The sequence below is a fragment of the Echiichthys vipera genome, assembly GCF_963691815.1.
Source record: "Echiichthys vipera genome assembly, chromosome: 14".
Taxonomy (NCBI): domain Eukaryota; kingdom Metazoa; phylum Chordata; class Actinopteri; order Perciformes; family Trachinidae; genus Echiichthys; species Echiichthys vipera.
The window spans coordinates 9,096,418-9,124,398 of record NC_139839.1 but is presented as its reverse complement, the minus strand read 5'-3'; the positions used below and the strand labels follow the sequence as shown (position 1 = coordinate 9,124,398).

Genomic DNA, 27,981 nt, shown 5'->3' with positions numbered 1-27,981 from the left:
AGGATTGGAAAACTGCCAAAAAAAGTAAGTTTCTTGCAGGCAAAATCTCTTGGTTTGTGACCTGAAGAAAAACCACCATCTTGCTCCACAGGAGAAAAAAAGATAATAACACCCCCTCCGCCTTTATCTTCTCCATTGGTGCACCCCGTGCTGCTCATAACCATATGTTAAGCTGTTGCTTAATCATGTCCTAATGTCACATTCCAGTTCCAGTAATTCTATATTTTAAGCCAAACCCACAGTCCCTGAGCAAAGCAGTTAAATAAATAAGTAACACAAAAACATTTCAATAAAAGACACTGTTTATTGACATGCTTATTTGCCATCTTGTAGAAAGAATACAAAATGTAACCGTGTAATAATTTAAACACTATATAAATAAAAACATTGGGATCATGATTTGGAGGAAAGATGCATCACTGTCAGGTTTGAAGAAAATTCAGTAATAGTCCAATCAAGGTATTAGAAATGAAGATACAGAGAAAGGTTGTTTAAATCAACCTCTATAGAGCCAATACCAGCCCTTAGCTTTACTTACCAAGGTGTTTTTGTAAGCTCACACAAACTTGCTAAACAAATTGAACATGTGTTCACATTGTAGCATTAGGTAATAGACAACTGCTAAATTAATAAGCGTGTCTCTGTAACACCACTAACGCTAATGCTCTCACTTTGAAAACTCAAAAGTCTCTTCTAACTGTGTAAAGACAGCGCTTAGTGGAACAGTCAAAACACACAAGTGTTAGTTATTGACATCAGTAGGGATAGAAATTCTTTGACAGAGGACTCACACATTTGGATCGACCAGAAATCTAGATTTGATTTAATAATAATGGGTGTATGCTGGAAAACAAATATAGCACTGATAGAGCTTTGGTTGAGTGAGTTCATTACACATTTGTATTAAGTCCTTGTCCTAATTCACTTATTTAATTAAGTGGGCGTGGTGTTTGGATGCAAGCCGGTATCTTCTGGTAAAGAAATAGCCAAGAAATGATCCAGTAAGATCCCACAGCAGTGTCACAATTTAACACTATCAACGTGTCACTGAGTTACGTCATTGCTAGAATGAAGGCACTACTGAAGACGTGTGGATGTTTGTTTTTGCATGTTGCTTAGGTGTGGGTCAAACTTCAGTCCACTTCTGTCAGACCACAGGGTCTCCGGAACTCTTGGCCTCGCTCGTGGATCCACTTGTTTGAGACTGTCAAAACAGAAAAACATCAGGACCAAAAACAGCCAAGCCAGTTAAAGCTAAAGTCTGTAACTCTTTATGAAAAATATATTTTATTTTTTAATATTTACTGCCTGCCACGATATCATCTTCTGTTTATGACTACTCACATAGCTATCCCTGAGTCTCTGACAGTGTCAATGACCGCTCTGAGCTCCGATCCAACTGGGAAACTAGGCAGCGCTGATCAAGTATGAATCAAGATTCTGTTACTGTGTTGCCTGTTTCTCGCATAAAGTGTTTTCAGAAACATAGCTGTAAAAAAGTTTGTGACCAAACAAAACCAAGCCCCGCCCGCCAGCCGGCATGGACTGTCACCTTGACTGTCGGAATATAGTGAGTTTCAGCAAATATGGAAAAAACATATCATTTTTTTTTTACAAAAAGTTACCAACTTCAGCTTTAATTAATGCCTTTGCTATAGAATTCACCACGTCAGCATTGTGAAAATCTTGGTAACACACCTACTAAAATAATACATAGCAATACTATCATAATTAATTGCAGCGTTTCACAGTTTTCCTCGTTCAAGTGGAGTGATTCAGTCTGGACGCCATAAACTGGGCTGCAACATAATTAAACAGAGCATCTGCAAACCAACAATTTACATCAACTAAAAGTATTTTGTTTTCTTTAGACCAGATGGTCCGCAAGTACCCTACTAACTCTGGATACACTGCTGCGCCTTGAGGACCCGATGGTCTGATGGCTATGAAGTTATCTTGCAGTGTATTGGGCATTATTAGGATACGCTTAACAATACTCTCCCTCTCTGAAGTTCTACTCTGAGCATGTCACGGAAATACATGGGGAAATAGGGTCCAGGTTAAAAAATACAGTAATTCCCCTTTATGCCACTTAGCAAGATCTGAGCCTCTCAGACAGCACTGTGTACTCATCTTGCCTCCTTCAAGTAGACTGACAGTCTGTGTCAACAACACTGTGAACCCTAATGACCTCTAATGCCCCTTTTCCACTGCATGGTATCAGCTTAACTCGCCTCGACTCTACTCTACTCTACTCGCCTTTTTTGCCTTCCATTTCCAAAACTTGGTACCTGTTACTGTTTCTGGAATCACCTATTGTCGAGGTTCCAAGTGAGCCGATTCTAAAAGGTGACGTCAAAAGACTGCTGGCCACTGATCGGCCAGAGTGTGTCGTGACTGGAAAAGTCATGAGCGAGACGTCCAAGTCCGACCACGTCCACATTGAAGAGGTACTATGAAAAACTCAATTGAATTGGAAAATAAAATGCCTGGTTCCAAAACTAAGTCGAGCTACACTTTGTAATGGAAAAGAGGTATTGGTCATTCTAAAAAGTGCAAAAATATATTTGCTCTGTCTATGCCGAAAAGAAAAAACAATAAGAAAAATCAAAAGAAAATATACAAACTATACATATTCATTAATATCCTCTCCACATCAAAGATCACAAGTCAAACAAGGACACCATGGATGCCAGATATGTGCTGCAAAGGCCATAACGTTATTGAATAATACTAGGAGCATTTCTTTCCTGGAGAGTGGGCAGAAACAGATAAACAACAACATCTTGCCTGGGCTGGCATCGATGATGAAATCAACTTCATCAAAGGTTTCCCTCCCTGGTCTGTTTTAACCTTCTCTCTCAACTATGTCTGTAACAAACATGGTTAGCGATAAATGAGAAACATGGTGTTCCTGAATCCCAGAGTGCATATTTCAGGACTGACAGGACAGAACATTTATCGGTTTTTATGTGTTATACTTAAACCACATGAAAATTAAATAGAATGACTGCATTGTAGTTGTATGCCCCGCAAAACAGTCAAGTTTAAGTTTATGTCCAAACTGTCCAGACTGAAAAGATGTTGAGACTTTTAGGCATATTTTTAATTTCTGATTAACCACACACACACACACACAGACACACACACACACACACACACACACACACACACACACACACACACACACACACACACACACACACACACACACACACACACACACACACACACACACACACACACACACACACACACACACGTTATCGCAGTAAAGTCAAAATTTGGATATAAATTCTATCACTGCCTCATCTTATCCCATTAGACATTTGTGTGAAATGTTGTCATGATTAGTGTTGGAATTCTTGAGTTATTATGCATTTTGTGAGGTCACAGTGACCTTGGCCTTTGACCTTCAAAATCGTATCCATTCATGCTTCCGTCCAAGTGGACATTTGTGCCAAATTTAAATAAAATCACTCAATGGGTTCCTGATATACAGTGTTCACAAGACTGGGACAGATGAGTCACAATGCTGCCCACCATATAAACACAAGAATATAATGACAGTAATGTTGCCATCAAATCCATCAATACTTAATCACGATGAATCTAAACTTTGACTCACCCCATTTACTTCCTACTAAGACAGGACAGGCTGCATGCCTGGTTCTGTAGTCTCCCTCCCCGCTCTTGAACAGATTGTACCAGAACACTGCTGTCCCCTGTGGAGAATATGAAAAATATTTAACATCCAATCTGTACATGAGAGAAGGAACATGAGAAGTCGCTGGTTTAAAGAACACCTGGTGTACAAGTGTGCCTGTGGTTCTTTGCGTCAATATGACCCAAGAGTTCCTCGAGCAGACTTTTGTATGTTATTGATTGAGAAAATGGCAAAAAGCGGAGATTGTGTGTGTGAAGTAATCCACGAACATCCCAGGCCAGTTGTAGGTTGTTTTCAAAGCTACAACGCAAAACAAAGTGCTTTGTGCTGCCTCACAGAGCAAGAAAATTAAGTGAATGACTGAAGGAGATTCCACGATGTCTTAGTACAAGGAAGTAAAGAAACAGCTTCATGATAGAAGGACTCATTCTTCTTCCCTTTTTGACAACCGCAAGCTGCAAAAGATGGATGGAGTTCAAAGTCAACTTAGAGATTCAAGTGAAGGAAAGCAGAAAGTTCTAAAGTTGTTAAGGTTAAGAACAAATGTTTGGCAGACCTTATGTGACAGACCTCTCCCTTTTCGCTCATGGAATGTGTCTTATGTTAATGAAGATTGTTGCTTATATTTTGTGTTGGAAGTAAGGTTGCAACAGTATGAGATTTTCACAACATTAAACAATAATTATGATTATCCGTTACAATGACGCTTACATGAATGAAAACACAAGTTGACAATATGTGGACCACTGCTGCTATAGCTTTGTAGGTTGGCTAATGAAAAAAAATCTTACTATATCAACATGTTAGAGTAAGGGGCGGCAGTAGATCAGTCCATAGGTGACTTGGCTGGGAACCGTAGGGTCGCTGGTTCAAGTCCCTGTGTGGACCATGTATGGAGCGTGGACTGGTGGCTGGAGAGGAGCCAATTCATCTCCTGGGCACTGCCGAGGTGCTGTTGAGCAAGGCACCGAACCCCCAACTGCTCGGGGCGCCGGTCACTGGCAGCCCCCTTGCTCTAACATCTCTCCTTAATTGCATGTATAGGTCCTGTTTGTACATGTGTGTATTTCGGGCCTGTGTGTGTAACATGATTAAGAGTAAAAAAAATTAAATTTCCCCGTTGTGGGATAAATAAAGTAATTCTTCTTCTTCTTATACTAAGGGCAAAAAGTTCTGATATGCTGTATAGGCTCTATAGGTAAATGAAACACATTACATCTTGCATCAAGTAATGTTGTCATATTGCCAGGCAAAACAGAATACTGTACAGGGGGGCTCACAGTGCGATCAATCATTCTGTCAGGAGCTGCAGTCGCAACACATAAATCTTTAAACTGACAGCAACACCGGATTAGATAAGTTTCCTGCTGGGGCAGTTTACACACTCAACACATTATGAATTGGTATTTATTCTTATGTGTCTTCACAAATGCGTGCACAAGGAACACACACTCTGTTGTCATCACCTTTCTAGGAAAGATTGCTGCTCCGAAGTCAGGGAAGACTGTGGCACCTCCCGCCTCGACATCACTCATCTGCGAAAAGACAATAAACTTGTTGAAAACTTTCTCTGTATTTTCCCCTAAAGGACATGCTCTGACGTCCAACAATCCTCAAAGGATGCATGTGGCTTGAACATAATACATTGTTTTTACTTTTCAGAGCAACATATAACAAGTTTGTATGCACAGTATATGTTGCTATTTAATGTAATAAAGTAACGTTACATATTGTTTGTTATAAAATTGCAAATACAGGGTTTGTACACCTTTTCCAAGGTCAAATTCAAACACTTTTCAAGCACTTTCAAGGTCAATTTTCAAGCTTTTCCAGCACCTTACAGTTGAGGTAAATTACATAGTTCTACAAATACACTGAAAATGATTATTTCACTTTATTTTTTCATTCAAAAATCACGTAAAAAGATATGGTCTTATGTATGTATATAACAACTAAAATGGTTTCGTAATTCCATAAGGATAAGAAATGAAATGATAGCTCTATTCTATAATTATTTATTATGAAAGAAACAGGATACAATTTCAAGCATTCTCAAGTACTTCATACAAAATTCAAGCCCTTTTCAAACATTGAAAATACATCAATAAAATTCAAACATTTTCTAGGATTTCAAGCACCAGTAAGAACCCTGGAATAAAAGGTTTTTTAGTATGCGTCCAAAAATCCAGGCGGATGCTTATTAACTGAAAAATTAAATGTTTTCATGTCATTTAATTAAAAAGAAATATACAAATTATTGCTTGATGAGTGGTATGTGATAAAAAACAAGATCCTGTTAAGGTCTTGCAAGAAAAAAGGTGCACACAATTACAAGTCACACAAATTTACACAACAATGACATGTAAGGAAGTTGCACTACAGCGAGGGAAGACTAGAAAGACTAAAGACATACTTGTTCCAGAGCAAAAGAAAGAGAAAATATGGTCTACCTTCAAACTGACCGAACAGTTGTTCCATGCACCATTTCATCACATTCTTTGATTAGGAAATCTATACCTTGTTACTTAGCTGTGATGATGAGTTGTGTCTAACAACAATCTATTTCCTAAAAGTCAAACATGCTGATCTGAAGTGATGGTCTGTTATCTAAAATATGCACTGTAACTTATTGCGGTGTTCCCATTGTACCACATGTTTAAGTGTCATACAAAATATTATCTGGATCGTTCTTGAACAGTGGAACTGTTGAGAAGTTAACTGGTTTCTTATTATTTGTACAATGTTTTGACACAAGAACCACTTTATTTTTTGTGTAGTATCTGCTCCTAGAGTACCTGCTTACAATTTTCCTGCAGGAGTCCCTCTATTCTGTCCTGTTTTAATGTTATATCCTGTCTATCAACTTCATTTAGAGAAGTTATATATATATATATATATATATGATATAGATTAATAATGCACTGAAGCACTTCCACATCATGTATCAGAGTGAATTTCAAACAATCACTTGGAAAAAAATAGTCCACACCTCATTCAATTACTTTTTTTCTCTTTCTCTCTTGGGGTCCAACTCAGTGTTAGCAAGGTTAAAAGGCTTCTACATCAGCATGTTAATGGGGGATGGGCAACAAACCTCTCCACAATATGTACTGGAACTGATTGACAGAAAAACTTATTCCTTAGATTTTTGTCTACAACGCTTCTTAGTCATCCAGGTGATGGGATATTTATCCAACACCATTCTTTATCTGTATCATCTCCCCCAAATCACTAGAAATATTACAGCCGCCTGCCCCATTACATCAAGTACCTCTAGATTTTGAACTCCACAATTGTAAAGCCAAACTACAGGCCAAATGATAGTCAATCAATCCAAGTACAAGATTGAACCAGAGCTTATGCATTTCCTGATGTTACTACATCAAAAGGAGGATGGAGCGTAGATTTCAGAGGTATGCCACGACCGGCCTTCAATCAACGGCGACTGGACGCACGTACTTACGTAGTTCAAAAAAGTTGCCACGCGATTTCCAGTGCCTAATCTTTTGAAAGCATCAGGCTCATCTTTCTACAAAGATAAAATTAAAAAGTGAAAATACATGAAAACACTGCTCGCTCACCCATGTGTACTTACATAGTTTAGGAAGGTAGCAAGTCTATTTCCGTCACGCTGCAAGTTGCTGTCAAAAGGACGCTGCAACAGATGGTTAGATAGAACGTTTAACCCATCACCATAAAGATGGTCTGCCACTAAGGGCACTAACTACGCACATCAGATAAAATCTACTCTATTTTCTGCTAGATACATTATACAAATTAAATCACAACTGAATTTTATTTTGTACATTTCAAAATAGCTTCAAATGATATGCTTTAAAGAACATAATGCACTTAAGAACATAAAAATAACATGGGGCACTTCATCACTGGATTAGAAGATGCATTCAAAATCCAGTTTCAAGGTGTATCTACAGAAGACAATTGCCATTACTCGTCTCAGTTTTGTACGGTCTTAACCTCATATAATGACAAAAGAACATTTGTTTTCAATTCACAGATGGTTGCCAGATCAACACAAAGGGAACATACCTCAGATATCCAAAGTATAAACATCAGGGAGATTGTAAAGATATAAGGTTTTTCATTTTGTACAGATACAAGAGATACACTGTTCTACTCGCAGAATAGATGTTTTGGTAAAATTAAAACAGACCTACAGAAATGAAGTGATGGAACCGAGTGTGATATTTTTTTGGAAACCCACACATATAGATGCACACCTTTTAAAGTCACAACAAATGCACACTTATACAACAGTGAAACCCCTTAAGTAGCACAGAAATGAAAACAAAAGGAGTGGGATCAAGCACAGATTAAAGGAAATGCGGCAGAAGTAGTAGGAGGACGAGAGAGTGTGGTGGTGGTTCTATTGAATTCAAAGAAAAGACTGAGAAATGAGAGGCACAGGAAGAGGCGGGAAAAGAGGTGGCAATAATATTCAGATTAGGATTTGATTAGGGATGAAATGGTATGACAATTTCATATCACTGTGGTCACTATCAATTATAGTGGCCAAGATTATCTGTAGTAAGTTTTATATTGAAAACCACAAATAAAATTAGTAGCACTGTGCAACTTTTACTTGAATAAACATTACAATAATTGCAGTGAGTGTCAAAGTTTACCTTAAGCACTCTTAGAAAAAAAGAAATATGACTACACTTCAGACTTAGATTCTCTTAGAAGGCTGAACAATCTCCAGAGTGCTGCCACTGCCTTTTGCCATGTTTTTCTTTGATTCAAAACAGTAAGAAAGCATAGAAGAAAAGAAAAATTTGTGATAATTCAAATATGAAACAGTGATATAACTTAGTTCAATGAACCGGTAACCATTCCATCCCTAGATTGGGTCATATAGGACGAAAGAGCACAGTATATGAAATAGGAAACCACAATGCAGAAGGGTGTGACTTTTGTGAATAAGAAGAAACTTTCAGTGATGATTAATTGTCAAAGATATGAAGGTGAAAGAAGAGACCTGAGACAGAAATTAAATCAAACTTTGCAAAGACGTTAAGGAGAGGAATGTTACATATTTGTGTTTCACTATCTGCGGAGAACAAAAAATCTGATTGAGAGGATATGATAGTTTTGTGTTCCTGGTTTGGAGGGAACAGGTAACGTGGACCAAAATGAGAGTGGGACATACCAATCTGAACAAAACACATAACATTTTGGGGTAAGCACCCGACCCAGGTTATGCAAGAGGCTAGAGACAGTACAGTTTAAGTACTTCTGTGTATGTGTTATGTAGGAGGAATTGATGCTTTATCATGGTTTGGTATCTACTAAGGCCTCATCCCTTTACACTTGGCGTCCTTTATATGAGGAGCCTTAGGGTGTCCATAACTAAAGATAACATGAGAATTTTGTAGATGTTCCAGACTCCCATGATAAATATTCTGAACTAACATTCTGAAACAACATACTAAAGTTATGAGATTCTGCTGTACAGACTTTAAAGCCCCCTGATGCTCCTTCAATTGAGCCGACTTGAAGCATTTTGCCAACTTGCCTTTTTTATGTAGCTGTCCTTCATGGCACAGGTGTGTATTGAATTACAAGTGTGTTCTGTCCGTTGCTAAAACAGCACATTTATCTCACTATATCAGTAACAATAAACTTAGATTTATTATTGACACATGTAGTCAAGCGTACCCAAAAGCAGCAGTCTGTTAGCATATATGAAGTTGTTTTAGGAGAGCAGAAGAGATATGACAGTGTTTGAACAGAGAGGTTGACGAGGATTCATGAGTTTGAGAAAAGTTTGAAGAATGGATCTCTGTCATTGATGTATTTCACCATCTTAAACTGTGAAAGTTAAGCATGGACACATGAAGGTAAGGAGGATAATGTTCCTATATATGGCCTTCAGTTTAAGACAATGAGATTGTGGCTATACAACATATTTTTTATTTATTTATTTATTTTTAAGAAGAAGTAAAAAAACACATATTTTGAGCTACAGTGAGATGGCATAGTCATAATGTACTCCTCTTAATAAAGAGTGCCAGACACTGGACTTAAACATTAAAAAAAGTGATCACATCTATTTACAGTAATCTCAATAAGCCACTTCTTAAAATGTCCCACACTTACTCACACTCTTTCATCCACAAATGAACTCACCCTTGAGAAGTCATAATGTGGCTCGTACTGTCCTCCAACTCCATAGTTAGCGACCTGGTCAGCATTGACAAAAATTGGTTTATATATGTGTCTGTGTGCATGTGTGTGTGTGTGTGTGTGTGTGTGTGTGTGTGTGTGTGTGTGTGTGTGTGTGTGTGTGTGTAAGACTAAATCAAAAAAACCATTGGTGAACTACAATGCATGTGCATGTATCTGATACTATGCATATTGTTTTAAATTATTTAGGGATCTCCAAATTAGGCAAAATATTACCCGATAACAATATTATTCCCATGGTTCATTGTCATAGTTGTAACCTAACATAAACTAGGTAATACATTGAGAATAACTACTGCATACCTTGTTACAATTCCCAGCAAATAGGGACTATTTCTTTAGAAGAAAGTAGATCCAGTGAGTGTTGATGTTTGCTAATGTCATCTGTACATGCTTTGAACAAAAATACGGTTCTGCTTTATTATACGTGGGTGGGGATCTCACAAGAGAAGTGAGAAAACATGAGCTTTTGTTAATCATGTTCTTACTGAAAGGTCAGAATGTGTTTTTTGCTTTACAGTCCGAAAATCAAACCAAATCGTTTCGTCTTATTCTGTGATATTCTGTGTTTGTGGTGTCCATTTTTACCAATTTTCATGCCTTTTTGTCCACTGTTGTACTTATTGTGCTCTACTTAGCATAGTATTGCGTGTTACCAATACTTTCATTATTGAGTGTGAATATCTTCATATTGTCTTAAAAGTAGATGAGTAAATATAAGATTTCTGTGTAAAGAAACTGTGCGGCATGATAATAAAGTAATTAATGATACTATAGTATGCATTACATTACCTGTAGTAACTCTGCTGTGTCTACTGTAAGGCCTGTGATATCTTCTATTCTCTGGTTGACTCTGTCAATAACAGGGTCATCCTCTTCATCCAACCATGCACTGCAGAAACACAACAGAAATGTGAACATGTATAGAAGCACATAGTACCACGCACACACGCACACGCACACACACACACACACACACACACACACACACACACACACACACACACACACACACACACACACACACACACACACACACACACACACACACACACACACACACACACACACACACACTTTGTGGAATGAATGGAAAAGTCATCGAGTGTTTAGCATGGAGATTAGAGATTGGATTTTTACTTTCTGTCACTGCTCACCTGCTCCTCGTCAGAAATCAGTCCTAGTATTCAAGACTTTGTAACAAGTCAACAACAAGTACGTTTCTTTACTGGTGTAATTACTTGTCAGAAACATGGTGACACCCAAAGCCAACTTGTTAATACCACTGTTACTGAAACTATCAATTGTATAAGCCTCCTCATTCTTAATTTTTACAACATGATATGCTGAAAGAACACTCAGAAATGGTCACATTTTCTGCTCTTAGAACACAAGTTTTCATAGCAGTTTACAGTGGACGCCCTTGTCAACCCATAAATAATAATGACCTCTCACCCTTAATGACTGAAATCCATAATACGGAACCCAAAGAACCTTTCTCCTGAATGAGTTACCTTTTTGATACTCTGTAGTTGGCTGTGGTCAGGACGCCTGTTTTGGGGTCACGGACAGTTGCTCTGGCAAGCTTAAAAAGCAACACACAGAAATAAATTAAGAAATTGTCATTGTGAACATTACACATCACTTTTCATTTATTATGTTTGTAGATTCAGTTACTTTTCTCTATGAGAACAGCTTTTATACGTTCTGAATGTGAGAGGGATTGCTCTGTACAACTTATTTTGAAAGTTTCTTTAATACAAGGAAACTGAACTTTATCAGCACCACTTCCTGTGCCTGATAATATAAACTCATGGCCAAAGGATTTTCTTCTCTCTATTGGTCTTGTTTAGCTTCTAAAAAATGTCATATTTTGTATCTTAGAGGGGTCAGGCACAATGCTGTGATTACATTTATAGTAGATATTCAGAAGATGGTTATTAACAATAGATCTGCATTTTGTTCTGCACTATTTGCACAGAGAAGATACATTTTAAAGCCAGCATTTCCACATGCATATAAAACCTGAGGGGGAGAGAGTCACAAAATGTATGATAAAAAGAGGAAATTAAGAACTATTTTATAACTGAGCTTCCAAGTCCACTTTACTGTTGTAGGTACAGCAGGCTATGTTTGACGTAGTACTACGATTACCGGTAATAATGAGCCATTATCTAACAGAGTAATTTTAAAAACCAGGCCATCCATAAGGAAATTTTAGTATCGGTATTGATTAACTTTATAAGAACTATCATCTGATTTTGTTTTATCACTTAAGTTAAGTGCAGAAATAATATTACTTATTGCTTCTCGTCTCACCCTGGGTTTAGCCAGCTCCTTAATCTTCTCAGTCTCCATGTGTGACAGGACGTCCAAGTAGCGTACGATGTGGGGGCTGTCCCACTCATCCTCCTCCTTCATTGGCTTCAGCAGGAGACGAGGGTTCCTCTTCCCATCCTGGTAGCGACAGAACAAACGGCTGCGCCTTGCATCGTTCTGGTAAAACATGCAGATTAAATGGAAGATGATAATATATTAAGGGAGGCTTGATTTAGAGGGACTGGATCCTGAAAGTTTCTTCTAGAAGCTTCTTGCACGGTGCTTCTTTAATATCATAAACATTACTTAATTCATTGTTTAAGCTCTAATCTAACATGAAATGATCCATCTACCTAATTAAAATTAATGTGTTTTAAAAAAATAAACCACTTAATCACTTACAGCAGAAGATCATACTATCAGTTACTTTACAATTGAATGTAATAAAATGTTAACACTTCACACTGTATGTAATGTATGAGTTATGTGTATTTTCACTGCCTTTCTGCTGTAGGTCTTTACATTACAGACTATTACAGTACTTCATATGCCTTTATTATTTCTCTTGATGCCTCACCATTTGGAGCCCCTCTCCTCTGCAGAGAGCCTCATAGGCCTCTCTCTCTGGGAGATGGTCTTTAGGTCTACGGTAGGTTCCCAGCTGAATGGGCTCCTCAGAGGCAGGCTGGTAGTCCTGATTCAGCTCATTAAGCTGTTTGGACAGTAACCGCTCAAAATAACGCAGGTTTCCTCCTGCCCTCTGGTGGCTGGAGTCTGTCAGTACAAGGAAAATAGAGTAAGTAGATCGAATCTCAACTGAAAAGTGGAATGACATGTAGAGCTGTGGAAAAAACTGCATTAAATGTTTAACAAAATAACTCATTTAAAAAAGCATCGTGCCATTAATGTCTGCTGACACCATATGTGCAAATACAAGTTATTACCTCTACTCAACATTAACTATTTAAAAAAAAAAACAACATACAGTACTGTATGGTTTAAGACAAAACAATTAACTATGATAGCAGCTGCCATATACAGAATCAGTTGTTTTAACACCTTTTAACCCAGCTTCAATGTCCTCCACAGTGGTGGAAAGTACCTTTACCTCAATTTTTTTGTAAATGAGTATTTAAATTTTAAGATGCTTAATATTTCTTCTCCACCTTAAATATTGTATCTTTTACTCCACTACTTTTATTCAGCAGCTATAGTTACTTTATAAATTAATTTAAATGTATTTGAGTAAAAACATAAATGCAGGACTCTGGCTTGTACTGGATCATTTTATGTTGTGGTGGTGCTATGTTCACTTACCTAAACAATCTTAATACTTCCAGTACAGCTTATCTCTCTCTCTCTCATGTCCTTTGTTTAGTGTTTGAGGTACTAAAGCAATTACATAGGGAAAAGTAGAGCAGTGGAATAGTGCCATACTGTGCCCCCGGGTCATTTTCATGTAGGTGCAAAGCTGCATCATGAACCAAAATTACAGGAACACCAACAGTAGTGCATCCTAATTATTGACTTGTTAAGGTTCTTGCAAAAAGCAAATATTACAGTACAAAAGTTCTCGGGAGGTAATTGCATTTCAGCAGTCAAACTCCCTTGTTTCAGACTATGTAAGTTCTTTTCCATCATTGCTACTTATGCAGACCTGCTATAGAAAACCATCAAGAACTTGGATTGAAAGGATGCAACTGGCACTAGATGCAACAATATTCTTGTGGGTGACAAAATCTTTTTTTAACTGTTTATTCTTTTTTCTTGATTTCATACATTATCTAACTTGCATTATCTAACCTAGCAGTTTGGTATACTGTACCATTAATGTATTTGTACATCTATTACGTACATCTTTTCTTTACTGAATGTCTTTGAGTTGTGTCTATGAGTCGTTATATGTAAATGCTCATTGAACTTTCATGTTTTTTGTCACATGAAATTGTACACAGCACAACATTGTGAAACTGGCCATCTGTATTTACCCATCCTAAGCATTAGGAGCAGTGGGCGCTTTGAGGGCAACTTGGGTTTAGTGTATCGCTCGAGGACACTTCAACATGAGGACAGGATCAAACCGCTAACCTTGTGGTTAAAGGACCACCGGTCTACCTCCTGAGCACCACCCCACCCTTACTTTTGTAGCAGTAAATGGTCTAAGTCTGCTCTACTTCAATTCATTTCACTTTATATGTGAACAAGCCTATCTAAAAAGATGGCCTGCAGTTGTCAACACAGCCTTTAATGCAGAGATCGAAATAACAGTTGCAAACCGTAGGTTATTACTATGGATGGACAACACCCTGCTGAGCACCACTGCAGTGAGAGAAGAGGTTGTAAAACAGTAAGACAACCCATCAATTACCCCACAGTAGAGGGCTGCCGCTGTATTGGTCAGCTAACTGGGGTCTTTGTGGGAGTCAGCAGTGCTCCTTAAATACAAGTGCTATTTTAAATTTGAGACCATGAACCCAGTCACCCATCCTTTATGCTTGTAAGAAAGTCTGAGATGTGTGTGATGTGCATTTGTGTGCACACTGTTTTGAGCTTATATCTTTTGTCTGTACACTTGCGTATGTTGCACCTTACCAATAGCCACCAGGCGTCGCGTCAACTCGACCGCTCGAGGTAGGTCTCCCATTTGGTAAACAGAATAGCTGAGGTAGTCCAAAATGTCTGACTTGGAAACCACAGCTTCCTCCCCGCTATCCAGCTGCTTCAAGGACTGCTGCATCCACAGCACAGCGTGGTAATAGTCAGCATCATTATAAGCCGTCTTTCCCATATCGAAGCAGTCATCCACCGTCAGTATGGCATTGGAGTGAATACCTGGGGCAAGATTCAATACATTTAAATAATGACCATACTGTACTGTAATATCACCTACCAAAATATTATACTTACATGACATATTTATCACATTTTATTCATGATTGGTGGATCATGTTTGAAGTGTTTCGATTTCATTCAAGCTCTCAAGTTCCAATCCAACTATAGTTACTATTTTTATGATGTACCTTTCTGTCAAGTTGTAAAGATTCATTGTGGATATCATTTGGATTTTCTTGATACATTAAGTATTTTAGCGTAGTTTACGAACGGTAACTTTAACTTGAGCCCTAACCCTTGAGGACAAGTCCAAAACGCAAACTGTATTTCACAACGACAGTAGTATAAACTCACACAAGCACATTTCTAATGGGTAGGTCCAGTTTGCCTTCGTCTTTCTTTCAGCATAGACACTACTCTACCCCTTCTAATATATTCATGTTTACTCCGCGGTTACCTGGCAGCTTTCCTTTGGAGAAAGCCTCAGAATCCAGTTGGTACGTGTCCTGAAGACGCATCAATGCCTTTGCTGCACCCGTCTCATCCTCTTCATCTGGGAAGTACTGTCTGTGTGAGGACATGTTGGAAACGAAGCCTGTAAGAACATTGGGAAGGACAGGATGGAAGTCAATCAATGACTCACCAAATTAAGTATGACACCGAACATGTTTGTGTTGAACTTTGCAATGACTTGACTACTGGAGCTGAACAAAATTCACTGATAATGAGACAAAACACTAGTGATAAAATGTGCCAGCTGAATCTATAAACAACCAAAGCCACGTTTAAATATAATGCATGTACACAGAGGTGTCTTGGAAGGGAAAGTCATGGAAATAGACTTGATGTGAGAACATGCATACCAGCATTTAATGCCTCTGATTGATTTCATTGTATATAATTTTGGCTTTTGTCAGCTTTGTAGTTCTCCTCTTTCATCCTGTCTCCATGTGTTTGCAGAAAAAATAATAATAATGAAAATAAAGGTAACAATGGCTACTGCCAATATCTTTGATGTTTTCAGGTTTATAACTCATGGACAGTACAAACTTTTCTAATGCTCTGTGAATACTTTTTGCACATAATCAGAGCCTCTGTTCTTCAATATTATCTTTGTCATACTGCCTATACCAATTCATCAAATGTAGCTGTCTTGTGTGTTGCTTATGGTGACAACTAACAAGAACAAGGTTTTGGAGGATTAGAAATTAGAATAACTTATTGTGTGGTACTCCATGTCACTCTTATTTTATCAGTACATATCAAAGATCACCATCTGCTGCTCAGTCAATTCTGAGAAACCATGAATTAATTTTTGACGAGGGCTGATGTAACATTTTCAATAACGATTTTTGTTAATGTGTACATGCTCGGTGGTATTCAGCTGAGACACCTGTAATCTAAATAAATGAGCTGCTGTTAATCGTGTATGATAAGCAAAGCTCCAAATTGTTTCCAAATTACAAACAATAAGCTTTTTCAGCATATGCTGTAAATCGTGTATGATAAGCAAAGCTCCAAATTGTTTCCAAATTACGAACAATAAGCTTTTTCAATTAGCAAGTACTGTTTCTTCTATCTACTTTAAGATTTAAATCCAGTCTCTCTATTTGCACTCTTTCCCTCTCTGACTCATGGCCACGTATACAGATTCACTTGTAACACACACACAAACAAACACGCACACACGCACACACACACACACACACACACACACACACACACACACACACACACACACACACACACACACACACACACACACACACACACACACACACACACACACACACACACACACACACACACACACACACACACACACACACACACACACACACAAAGACAGAGAGAGGACATGACCAAAATATGCAGAGATTAGTAACAGCTGTAGCTGAAACATGACAGCTCCTTTCTCTGTGTTCATTTGGGGAGCAGAGTATTTGAGCAGTTTGGCAAAAAATTCCACACTGCAGTCAAAGCTGTAATCACTCTGCTTACACCTACTCTGGATTTTATATTTCTCTCTGCTTGTACTGAGAGAAGCCCCATAGAAAAAGCGGTGAACCCCCCCCCCTTCAGACTTGGTTTGAATACATACAATGTCAATGGAAAGGCAAGAATGAACAGATGCAGCATAAACTGATGCAAAAACGTATCATTCTGATCTGGTTGAAATTGTTTCAAGTTAACAGTAATATCTAGATGCATCACTTATAAATTCAGAGAGTAAGAAACAGGAACTTCTCTGTTTTTGCTCGGTAAGCTTTGGACTGAGCTGTTATAGAGTCCAAAAAACACAAACTCCAGGTGTAGTAAATCAATAAAGCATGGCCAACTTTTTTTTCTTGCCCCATCTGAATTCAGCTTGCTAATAAGATGGAATGACTATTCACACAGAGAACATCACTACCCCAAAGTCAGACCACACTCCTCCAGTTCTACTCCTCCTCCCTTCCTTCTTTCTTCTCCTTACCATCAGAGGGGTTCTGAAGCACCAGAGTCTCCAGTTCAGACCACTCTGTGTTGAGTCTCTTCATCAGTTTGTAGGCGTTTACTGGGTGGGCCAGGTAGCCCTCTGGGTCAGAGGTGGACACTCTGGTCAGAGCATCAAGCTTCTTGGCCCAGCTAAAAGACAGACAAAGTGTTGTCACTACAGTAAAAGCTCATACACCAACACACTATAAAGACATTATGAACATGGTAGGGTAATACAAGGTAGAAATGGTCAAGGACTACTAATGTAAACTTTGTTGATTGTTGCTAGAGCAGATATACATGTTTTCTTTAATTTGCTAGTGTTGCCTAATTCACAAGAAGGGATATATTTTTTTAAGATTATTACGATGGTATCTATGTTTTAAGACATAACACAATAAAGCATAATATAGACAGCAGTTAGCAGTTACAGGATTAAAAAAAAAAGTCTTGTATTCTACTTGAGTGAAAGTATAAAAGTTTATCAACACTATATTTAATTCAGCAGTAAAAAATAAAAGTCATAAATATATATTTTCAATATTACATTTACGCACAGGTCGTTTAGTGCTGTGATTCGAGCCCCTCCAAAGGGTCACAGACTAAAGCTGATGGGTCAGGAGATGATTAAGGGGATAGGGAAGCATTTATGTTAGTCTTCTTTATCTGACTTCTTCTCTAATTTTTGCTTTTTAGGTCAAATAATGGATGCTTATACCTTTTTGGACCTTTACTGGACAGTTACTGAAATGAAAATCATCTGAGAAGTTTGGAGGGGAAATGTCTCTTTGGTGTAACTGCTAATGACTCAAACATCTAAAACTTGACAATGAGCCCCAAGTAGACACTCCTCTTGGGGGCCACACACCCAAAGGGCCACACACCCAAAAAGGTTGGAATACACTGGTTATTATTATTATTATTATTATTATTATATTTTGTTAATTAAATCTTAATCTGGAAAGTAACTAGTTGTTGTAATGTCAGATAACTGTAGTGTATTATAAATTGTATTTCCCTGTAGTAGTGATGTAGAAGCATACAACAGCATACAATGAAGTTCATTCATTCATTCATCTTCAACCGCTTATCCCTATGTTGGGGTCGCGGGGGGCTGGAGCCAATCGAAGTAAATTACAATCATCATAAAATTGCACTCAGAGTACTTCAGTAAGGTTAGTTCACAGTTGGGTTGTACTTAAGTCACAGGGTCTAAAGGTACCTTTTGACAGCAGCAAGCTTGGTCTCCTCTGCTTTTATGTATTCCCTCAGAGACTGGACCAACTCTTTTTCTGTGTAGATCAGGTCTGTCATTTGGCCTACAGAGAGGGATAGATGGACAGACAGATGCTGAGGAAGAATGAGAGGTGTCACAGAAGAGTAAAAATATATAATATATCAAAAATATATCATCTTTGTCACTTAAAAGATGGTGGGGCTCTGTTTGTACAGAATTGCTCTACAAATTCCAGCAGGGCGATCATCCATGAGCCTGTGAGCCGACAGTGGGAGTGTAGCGTGCATCTGAGACAACTCCATGGAAACGCTCAGCCATTATACATTCACAGGGTTTGCCAGGAAAAAGTAATAATGAAACACGTCCATTGTTTCCGCATGCAACCAGCATAACTAACCAGCCGAATGTAGTAAATCAAGATAATTTAAGTGACTCATCAACTCCTGTGATGTGATGCATCCAAAGCGGATTTTGTAAATTAGTGATCCTCTTCTCACATATTAGATGAAGAAAGGTAATTGAAAAAGAGGGATTTTTTGTTGTTTCTTCTAACATGAGGTCAAAAGACAAAACAACATTCTTTTCATTTACAAATTCTATTGAAGGAATCAGCTGACCACAATTGTTTCTCTTAAAATTTGCCTTAAATAAACTCAGACTTAACTGCCGTCTTTACCACTTCCTCGGTTTAAAACCTTTTTTTAATGGCGAAAGGAAAGACAGAGAGCATTCCTGAGGTCAAACATGTTCTCCACTATATGTGGCACTTTGCTGATGCTCCTATTCAGTGCATTTCCACAGTATGACAGTAAAACTAGCTTCTCAGTTGAGGTTTTGACTCATGGAGCAGTTTTATTCATAAGTGAGTCTTGTCCTGTGTACAGGCTGAGGACTAATGTGCGGTGATGAAGAAAATTTGTACTATTCGATGATCCTTCCAGATGATGAATTAAGAAGTAACTCCAGAGCCTCAATTGTCCTTACAAGAATATATGGTTTAATAACTGCAACCATTTCAAGGACCAAGGTCCTGTTATCTGTTATGGCGCCAGCATAAAAAAACAAACTCTTGTGCACACATTGAAGAGGAGACAGCCATCTTTCCACTCATACATGTAAACCCACATATTTAAGATATCATAGCATATTATATTTTTCTCCACCATGCTGTGAGTGTGTGAGTAGGGCGATACACAGTCCTGCGAATGGTTCCCATCATTCGACTGACCTAGACATAGTGGTAATGCACCAAGAAATGCACCATTGCACCAACAAATGCAGGGAAGAAGAAGACAGTTACATGAAAAGCCTGTCTACGTTTCGCCAGTGTTCTCCATCAGTGAAAAAAAAAAATAGTTTATTGTAGCTTACAAGGGAACATTCAAGGTATTAACACTGTATTAAGAACCTTCAATATACAGTACATAGTAATTAGAGATGCACCGATCCATTTTCTTCCGATCAAATCTGATACCGATACCTGGGCTGAGCGTATCAGCCGATACAAATAAAGTGGCAGCAAAAAGAAATAAATAACACTGACTTCCATGTGTAGTCCACTGCAAACAGATATTTTAAAATGTAATAAATAAATAAATAAAAAATATAGCAGCTAAAACCCAACAAACAATGGCTTAATTAACTTGCTGTGTATGATATTAATAAAAAAGAAATGACTGGATCGGAATGCTGGATCGGCCTCATTCATCCGATATCCTCATCTCATCTTATCTTCATCCGCTTATCCGGGGTTTGGGTTGTGGGGGCAGCAGCTTTAGCAGGGGACCCCAAACTTCCCTTTCCCGGGCCACATTAACCATCTCTAACTGGTCTCCTCCCAGCTGGACGTGCCTGGAACACCTCCCTAGGGGGGCGCCAAGGGGGCATCCTTACTAGATGCCTGAACCACCTCAACTGGCTCCTTTCAACGCAAAGGAGCAGCGGCTCTACTCCGAGTTCCTCACGGACGGCTGAACTTCTCACCATATCTCTAAGGGAGACTCCAGCCACCCTCCTGAGAAAACCCATTTCGGCCGCTTGTACCCGCGACCTTGTTCTTTCGGTCATGATCATCCGATATCCGACCCAGCTAATTAGTCAATATCGGAGTTGATATCCGATCCGATACCCTATTAGCAACATAATAGCTAAATATTGGCCTCAAAGTAACTTTTGATGTGTGAAGAAAGAATGTATCAAAGGGGGTCATGACAAACAGTCGAGAAACTCTCACAATGGGCCAAATGAAAGCTCAAGGAAGGAGAACAATTGTGTTAGTTTTTATGTAACAAAAATAACAAGGGTAGGGAAAAAAAGAGTTTGCATAACTCTTTAAACCTACTTATGGAAGTGAAGATCTCTCCCTGCGTTGTCTGGCAGCAGCAGAGCAGAGCCCAGAGGATAAAAGACAGGGACTTCCTCATACTGTCTCTTTCAATACCCTGCAAGGACAAACATAACCATATCATGTCACAATAGATTTGAAACAATCTGGGCTCATTTTCATGTTACGCCTGAAAAGTTGAACAGTATTTTTTACCCTTTGCTGTCTGAATAAAGTTTTGCATATTGTCTTGTTCTTCACTATCACCATAAGCTGAGGAAAACTTCAGCTAATCTCTGATTTAATATCCCGTCCATCCTTAATTGACACTGTGCTTTGCTTTCCTAATGGCCACTAAAATCTGACAAAGTCTATTTGGTCACAAAATGATCTTCTTATTCTTGAACCACACACATAAATAAACTGGCAGTTTGCATTACCCTGGGTCAACAGTTTATGGAATGAAAGTGTGTTTCCATGCTAAATTAGATGAAGTTCTAACAATATTCAAATTTTCCAGTATGTTTCCTATAAATGAGTCATTAATCCTCCTGGGAGGCATGCTGTCATAATAGCTTCAATGCCCAGTTCTCATTGAGAGAGGAAGGAAGGACAATGTGGAAAAAGAATAGTGTTTCTTTCTAATATACGTGCCTACAAAATATATGGAGTATATATGTAATTTTCACATCACAGACACAGGAACAAAATATATAATAACACAAAGAACAATTCCCAAACATCTGGTTTATGTAAGGTCACACTTCCGTTCATTTTCCTTTTCTTTATTCCACTCTGGAGTTAAACGTGGCCACCACATGCCTAATGAATAATGTTTATTGAGTGAGGCCTGAACATAGCTTAGTGTCCTTTGTGATAGAATTATAAACCAAAGCAGCGCAGAAACTCACACACTTTTAAAACGATAACTTCAAATCAAGTACAACAGGGTATGTCCTTCACATACTGAACAAAAATTGTAATGTTTATTTGACTAGAGCGATGATGATTAAATTGTCAATAAATATGTTTGGCCAACAGAAACAAGATGTGAACAAAACATTGACATACCATCCCTTCTTTCAGTTGATATAGCGAACATAATAGCAAACAGTTACCTTTTTATGCATCCAGTAGCTAATTAGCTCTCTTTAGCTAATAAATGCTCCTCTATGTTCACCAGCTAGTTGCTAACTGTGTGTAAAATGGCAAATATACACTAAACATTAAGTTAGATTGATATTATTGATCTTCCCTGGAGTTGTTTGTACTTTGTCGTCTCGCAGGTCTCTGCTGATCGTGGCGGTGCCTGCTGCCGTGGTCCTGCATGACGCTTCCTGCTGCTCTTATAATCTATAACCTTAGCTGTGATTGTTTCTACTATTCTGCTGTATTAACTGCCATAACATATAATTCATATTCACATTATTATAGATATTATTAAAGTTACTGGAAGTGTGTTTGTCTCTGTCTTTGTGTCTGTCTTTGTCTCTCTCTGTCCATCTGTTCGTCTTTTCTCTCTTTCTCTCTCCTTTTCTTCCTCTCTCCAGTGCAGACAGATGGCTGTCCTCCATAGAGCTGGGTCTGTCTGACGTTCCTGCCTGTAATAGGGAAGGTTTTCTTTGCCACCGTACTCTACGGGGGAATTGTTGGGTCTATGTAAATCATAAATAAGTCATAGAGTGTGGTCTTTACCTAGTTTGTAAAGTGTCCTGAGATAACTTTTGTTACGATTTGACACTATAGATAAAATTGAATTGAATTGAATTGAATATTACTAAGCAGCTGTGTATCGATTTAAAGTTTATTATAATTCATAGTTACCACATACCCGTGAGCAATATTTGAAAATATAAAGTTGTCAAGACCAAAGCAACATGAGGTGTGTGGACTTTGAGCTACTGTAGAGCCGACAACGGAGCTGAAGTTCAAGAAACGGGGCTAAACAATGATGTATCACTTGGCAGGAAGTCCAGCACTTAGACCAGCTTTGTTTGTGATCTGGGGTGAAACTGCTCCACTTTCTCCTCTGGGATAATCTAGCTCTGTTTTACCACATCTCTCTGTGATGAGTGTTTACTATTGCCTGTGTAAAACATGCACATCCATACTTCATACACATACCTCTGTCTTCACCACTAATCAAAGGCTTATTGAGACAGAGGTCCTGAGGCAGAAAAGTGGCATGCTACCTGTTGGTGTGGAAATAATCTGCTCCAGGTGAAAAAACAAATCGTTTCACTTAGATGACACCTGCTGACAAAGTACAACTTGACTTTCTATTGTTGCTAAAATAAGTCATGACAAAGTGAATGCATTAAGTAGAAAGAGAGTTAAAGCCTTAAGCCAAAAGACACAAGTGTCATGTCCACATAAGATTATGCCCTCGACACCTACAACATAATTCCGGGATAAAATGTCAGTTTACACAGTTTAAGAAAAAACTGCTGTGGTTTGTAAAGTAGTTTGTAAAACAAACAATGATGGAAGGTAGAATTTGGCTTATTTGTGACAAATGGGTCCTCTTAATGAGGCAAACACCAAGACGACCATGCCATATGTCACTAACCAACAGCAGGGGTTATTGGTGAAGGGTTGTGAAATGGCTTTAAAATCTACAACAAGTCACTGTGAATTTGCCATGGCTGAAATCGAACTGATTCCGGACTAAAATACTAAAAAACTGCTGGATGAATCTTAAGAAGAAAGAAAAAGGCAGAGAACTGAAACTCAGTTTTAGCATATATAATTATAGCTATTTTGCTGGAATGTACCATATTGGGTGTAAGTATACAGTTCAGTATTTATATCAAACAGAATAGGACTGCACCAAAACTCTCAGAGCAACACATATTTGGTTTTACTTTTTGGCTTAGGATACATCTTTGGCATAAGTCGTTGTGTCTCCTACATGAGGAAGGAGAGCTGCAGAGCTGTCCTAACTTGTTTGGAGTTGCCAGCAGGTGGGGAACATACTGACATGCATCTGCTTACATATTTAACATTTTAAAATGAAATCAATATTTTTTTGTGTATTAAATGTTGTAAAAAAAAAAAAAGATCACACCAATCACTCAAATGAAAAAATAACTGTAAACACCAAAAATAACTTAAATCTAAGGGAAGTGTATTACTGGTGGTAATTTAGTGTTATCAAAGAGTGCTTCTGGTTTACGTAATGAGTGCCAGCCCAGATACTATTGCCACAGTCCTAAACTACAAATGAAAGGACCCAAATCTCTGCCCTTGTAATTTACAACCTCTATGGTTGCTCAGCCCAAACAGTTTGGTCTGTTGTTGCAGGCTGTAACACCCATGTCACATTCCTGGAAACAGGCCTGTTACATTCACTAAACCCACGCTCAGGACTCCGGACCCTTGCCTGGCATTTCTGGCAAATGTAGTGAATAACATGGAGGACAGGATATGATATGACAGGTCATGAGAGGACAGGAACTTGGACACATGCAGAGCACCATGTTGTCCTGTGCTGCAGACCTGTGTTCTATGTATTTAAAAAAAAAGCTTGTAGACAACAATAATCTATCTACTTCCTACTAAACTATTAGGTTTAAATGTATCCAGGCTTTTACTGTTTTACATGAAGGGGGGGGGCTCCAGATAAGAGATAAGAAACCACAGTGGCACACTCTCTGGCAAAGCAGTCAGAGGATCCAAGGTCTGCAATGGGGCAGGGGTTTCTTTGGAGAAAACATTTACTCAGACAGGAACATTTCCCACCTCTGCAGTTAGCAGCATGGTTCTCTTTTCTGTTTATTTTCTCACTTGACAACAAATCCACAAAAACAGCTGTCTTGGGCCACACAAGTGCTGGAGAAGTTACTATAACATTCTGTTTTCCGATTTGTTGGAAAGTAGCCTAAAACATAGAGATCTGAAAACTGATTCAATATAAAACTGATCTTTTTTCATAATTTTTTCCTGGATAGTTTGAAAAATATGACTTCATAACAACAAGAGCCAACGCCAAAAGTACTGGGCTGATATGCTGACCTGTCCATCTGAAAGTGGTTCCCAGAGCAAAATATGGAACTATTTAACTCACAGCACTGACAAAGCCAGGCTTTTAAATTGAACCATGTTGCTCTTTGCAAAAGTTGTTTAAAAGTTTTTCAGGTCAAGTGTGAGAACACCCTGCTTGGGTTCTTTTCTTGCTTGTAGAGATATCACGGCATATCACAGTACATTAAAAAAAAAATTCTAGTATTTTAATTAAACTAGTCAGGACCAAGAAAAAAAAAGTAATCTATGTGACAAAAGAAAAGAGAGCTGAATGCCGGAAAATTGAAGCCCTCACAGGATAGACAGGATGCTTGCCAACTGTCTCCACCCTGTGGCGCCTGTATCGCATGTACTGTGATAAACACCAAATGGTTGATGCTACACAGGTATTTTTCTGACTGATGTTAATCAGTAAGCAGGACTGGCATTTACCCCACAGACACACACGCAGGCATAGACAAAATCGTGGCACACAGTCATGCTAACAACACACGTGTGCAGAGTAAAACACAATGTTACATAATACGCTGCATACATGCACACGCTGTATCCACAGGCTGTGAGCATGCTCAGACAACTATTTCAGATTCAAACTTGAAACGTGTCACTGGTGTTGCTCTGTGTATTTCAATTTACAGAGTGGAATAGTTGCTCAGTACTTAACCTAGATTAACATAAAACTGTTACAGATAATGTGATATTCAAGATCTTTGGCTTTGCTGAAAGGATGGTGAAGTTTTGATCAATTATTTGATAAGACAACAGATGTCCTAAATGGTTGGTTTCTGCTTAGTATCAGTGGTGATCGCTAGATTCACTCTAATCTAAACACATTCAACTCTTTCTCTCTCTAGCAGAGTCGAACTAAGTGCACATGCATCTGCTTTGACTTCCACTTAACATGATGAGAGGTGAATAATAAACATCATTTTTAGTTTGGTAGCAATTTCGAAACTTCATACAGACAGTCAATCAATAATAACACTGTTTGGCTTATCATCTCTCCCTACTCCCTAGACAATCGCTTTGCTGTCTGCTAAGTTAATGTAATATGATGTTTCCTTATCAGGGAGGACAGTGTAGAAAATCTCTGAATATGAAATGGTTGAAACGTGTTCCAAGTGCAAGATCATTTCTGCTGACAATATGTGGTTGACATTAATGAAAATTTGTTTCAGATGCAATGGGAGTGGAAAATAACTGCAGCCATATTGCAACTAAAAATAGGTCAAATCTATTTTACTTTGAGGGACAAAGATGTTCTTCTGAGCCCCTGACCATGACTAAACATCCCAACGTGGCAGCACCGGTAATCTATTACCATATCGCTGTGTTATACGTACATTCATCTCTATCTGGTAGAAGAGCTAATTCGTTCAATGGGGTCACTGTTTACTCATTTTAAGCCACGTATTAACATAAAGTGACAGACAAGCTCAGGGTTGCATGAATTAGTTTACATAAGCCACAAACACACACATTTTTTATGTGCAAAAGTACACAAACTCACCATTCACTTACAAAAGTTCTTCTGGTATGTAAACACTGAATTCTCATATGAATAATGTTTATTAAAAGACACTAACATTGTATTTCACTTCACACAACACAAATCTCCCAGGCATTTACATAATCATTGGTTCAATATCTAAGATAAAGAGACACAACAAGACTTGAACACAGCGACTTACTTGATAGGAGCCGAAAATAGACATAGAAAAGGGCAGCTCATCAAACAGAGACTCCCATAACTTAATAACGTAGTTCTCTTGTTTCAGATGCATCTGGCAAGACATCACCCTCTTAAGAGTGCGTGTCACCCTTCTTACAGCCCAATTACAGCTGACATTTACAGCGTATCTCCATTTGTCGCCTTGTATTTATACATCAATCCAATGACTGCCACAGCCAACTGTTACCATGTTGTACTACATATAAATCACTGCAGGGCACTAGTCACCTGGTGTGCATACAGCCCTTTATTCTGGGACTGTGTGTACATTGATATTGTGTATTATTTGCCAAGGGTGGGCACAGCTGCACAGCTTTATCTAAGGACTATTTCTTTGGTAGAAAGTAGTTCCAGTAAAAGAGTTTTCATTCTTTCTAAGTATTATGAGTGAACCGACTCTTTGATAAAAATAAAAAAAACACTTATAGTGAAATATATAAACAGCACTAAAACGGTCGGGAAAGGATTTGGCCCTGCATCGGCCCTTGCATTGCAGACCCAGAGTCTGCTCATCATCTTGAGCTGGATAGTAGCCGGTGACGTCAGACAGTTGTTTCTAGAACTTCCCTGCACTTCAGCTCTTTCGGTTCTGTGAATGTCCATACACCCTTTTGCTGCGGACCACATGTGGAGACATTTATATTTTGCTTCAAAAAAAACTCACGTCACCGTCCACTTTTCAATAATGCGCGTAGTAAACAATGTCATGCAAGCAACGCCGCGAGAGTTCTGCCACAAAAAGTTCGCGCAGAGTATCGAAACTTTCTCCCTTTTTGTGGCGAAACATTGTAACCCGACAGCCTCGCGGACTCTTACAATGTAACAAACATGTCGTAAATGAACACAGACCTCACGAAAAAGAGCGAGCCGTGTTTACTTTACAGTCTCGGTACCACGGTGTTTTACGAGTCTGGTATCACGCTCCCCTCCGAGGAAAAATACCTGTTGGACCCAGTTATTGACAACCATCCCAGCATGTTCGGTAGGCACGCGAACTCGACCATTCAGCCCCCTTTCAGTGGTGTCAAGAAGGGCTTAGAAACCATATTTAACGGTATCTTACCTTGAGTCTTATCGTCACTATTTGGTATATGGACGCAATTTCCCTTGGCACCCCGGGGTTACGAATAGGACAGCGAGGGGTTTTCGGTGTAGACGCTGCC

At 38.6% G+C, this 27,981-nt stretch overlaps 1 protein-coding gene across 3 annotated transcripts; it reads right to left on the bottom strand.

Moving 5' to 3' along the window:
- Positions 1-291: 291 nt before the first annotated feature.
- On the bottom strand, positions 292-27,981 carry p4ha2 (procollagen-proline, 2-oxoglutarate 4-dioxygenase (proline 4-hydroxylase), alpha polypeptide 2). Of its 3 annotated transcripts, none has more exons than XM_083926916.1 (15): positions 27,882-27,981; positions 21,082-21,181; positions 18,726-18,822; positions 17,502-17,653; positions 15,483-15,620; positions 14,786-15,025; positions 12,771-12,967; positions 12,194-12,370; positions 11,389-11,459; positions 10,667-10,766; positions 9,818-9,871; positions 7,263-7,322; positions 5,134-5,202; positions 3,629-3,725; positions 292-1,204 (listed from the first exon to the last, which is right to left on the bottom strand). In XM_083926916.1, exons 2-15 carry the CDS (start codon positions 21,161-21,163, stop codon positions 1,134-1,136), a joined length of 1,605 nt encoding a protein of 534 aa, XP_083783042.1. In that variant the 5' UTR covers positions 21,164-21,181; positions 27,882-27,981; the 3' UTR covers positions 292-1,133. The 3 variants fall into 3 exon arrangements, 2 of the variants coding, with proteins under 2 accessions (XP_083783042.1, XP_083783041.1); XM_083926915.1 differs by lacking the exon at positions 7,263-7,322 and adding an exon at positions 7,131-7,196; XR_014593487.1 differs by lacking the exons at positions 292-1,204; positions 3,629-3,725 and having other exon boundaries at positions 5,150-5,202; positions 7,131-7,322.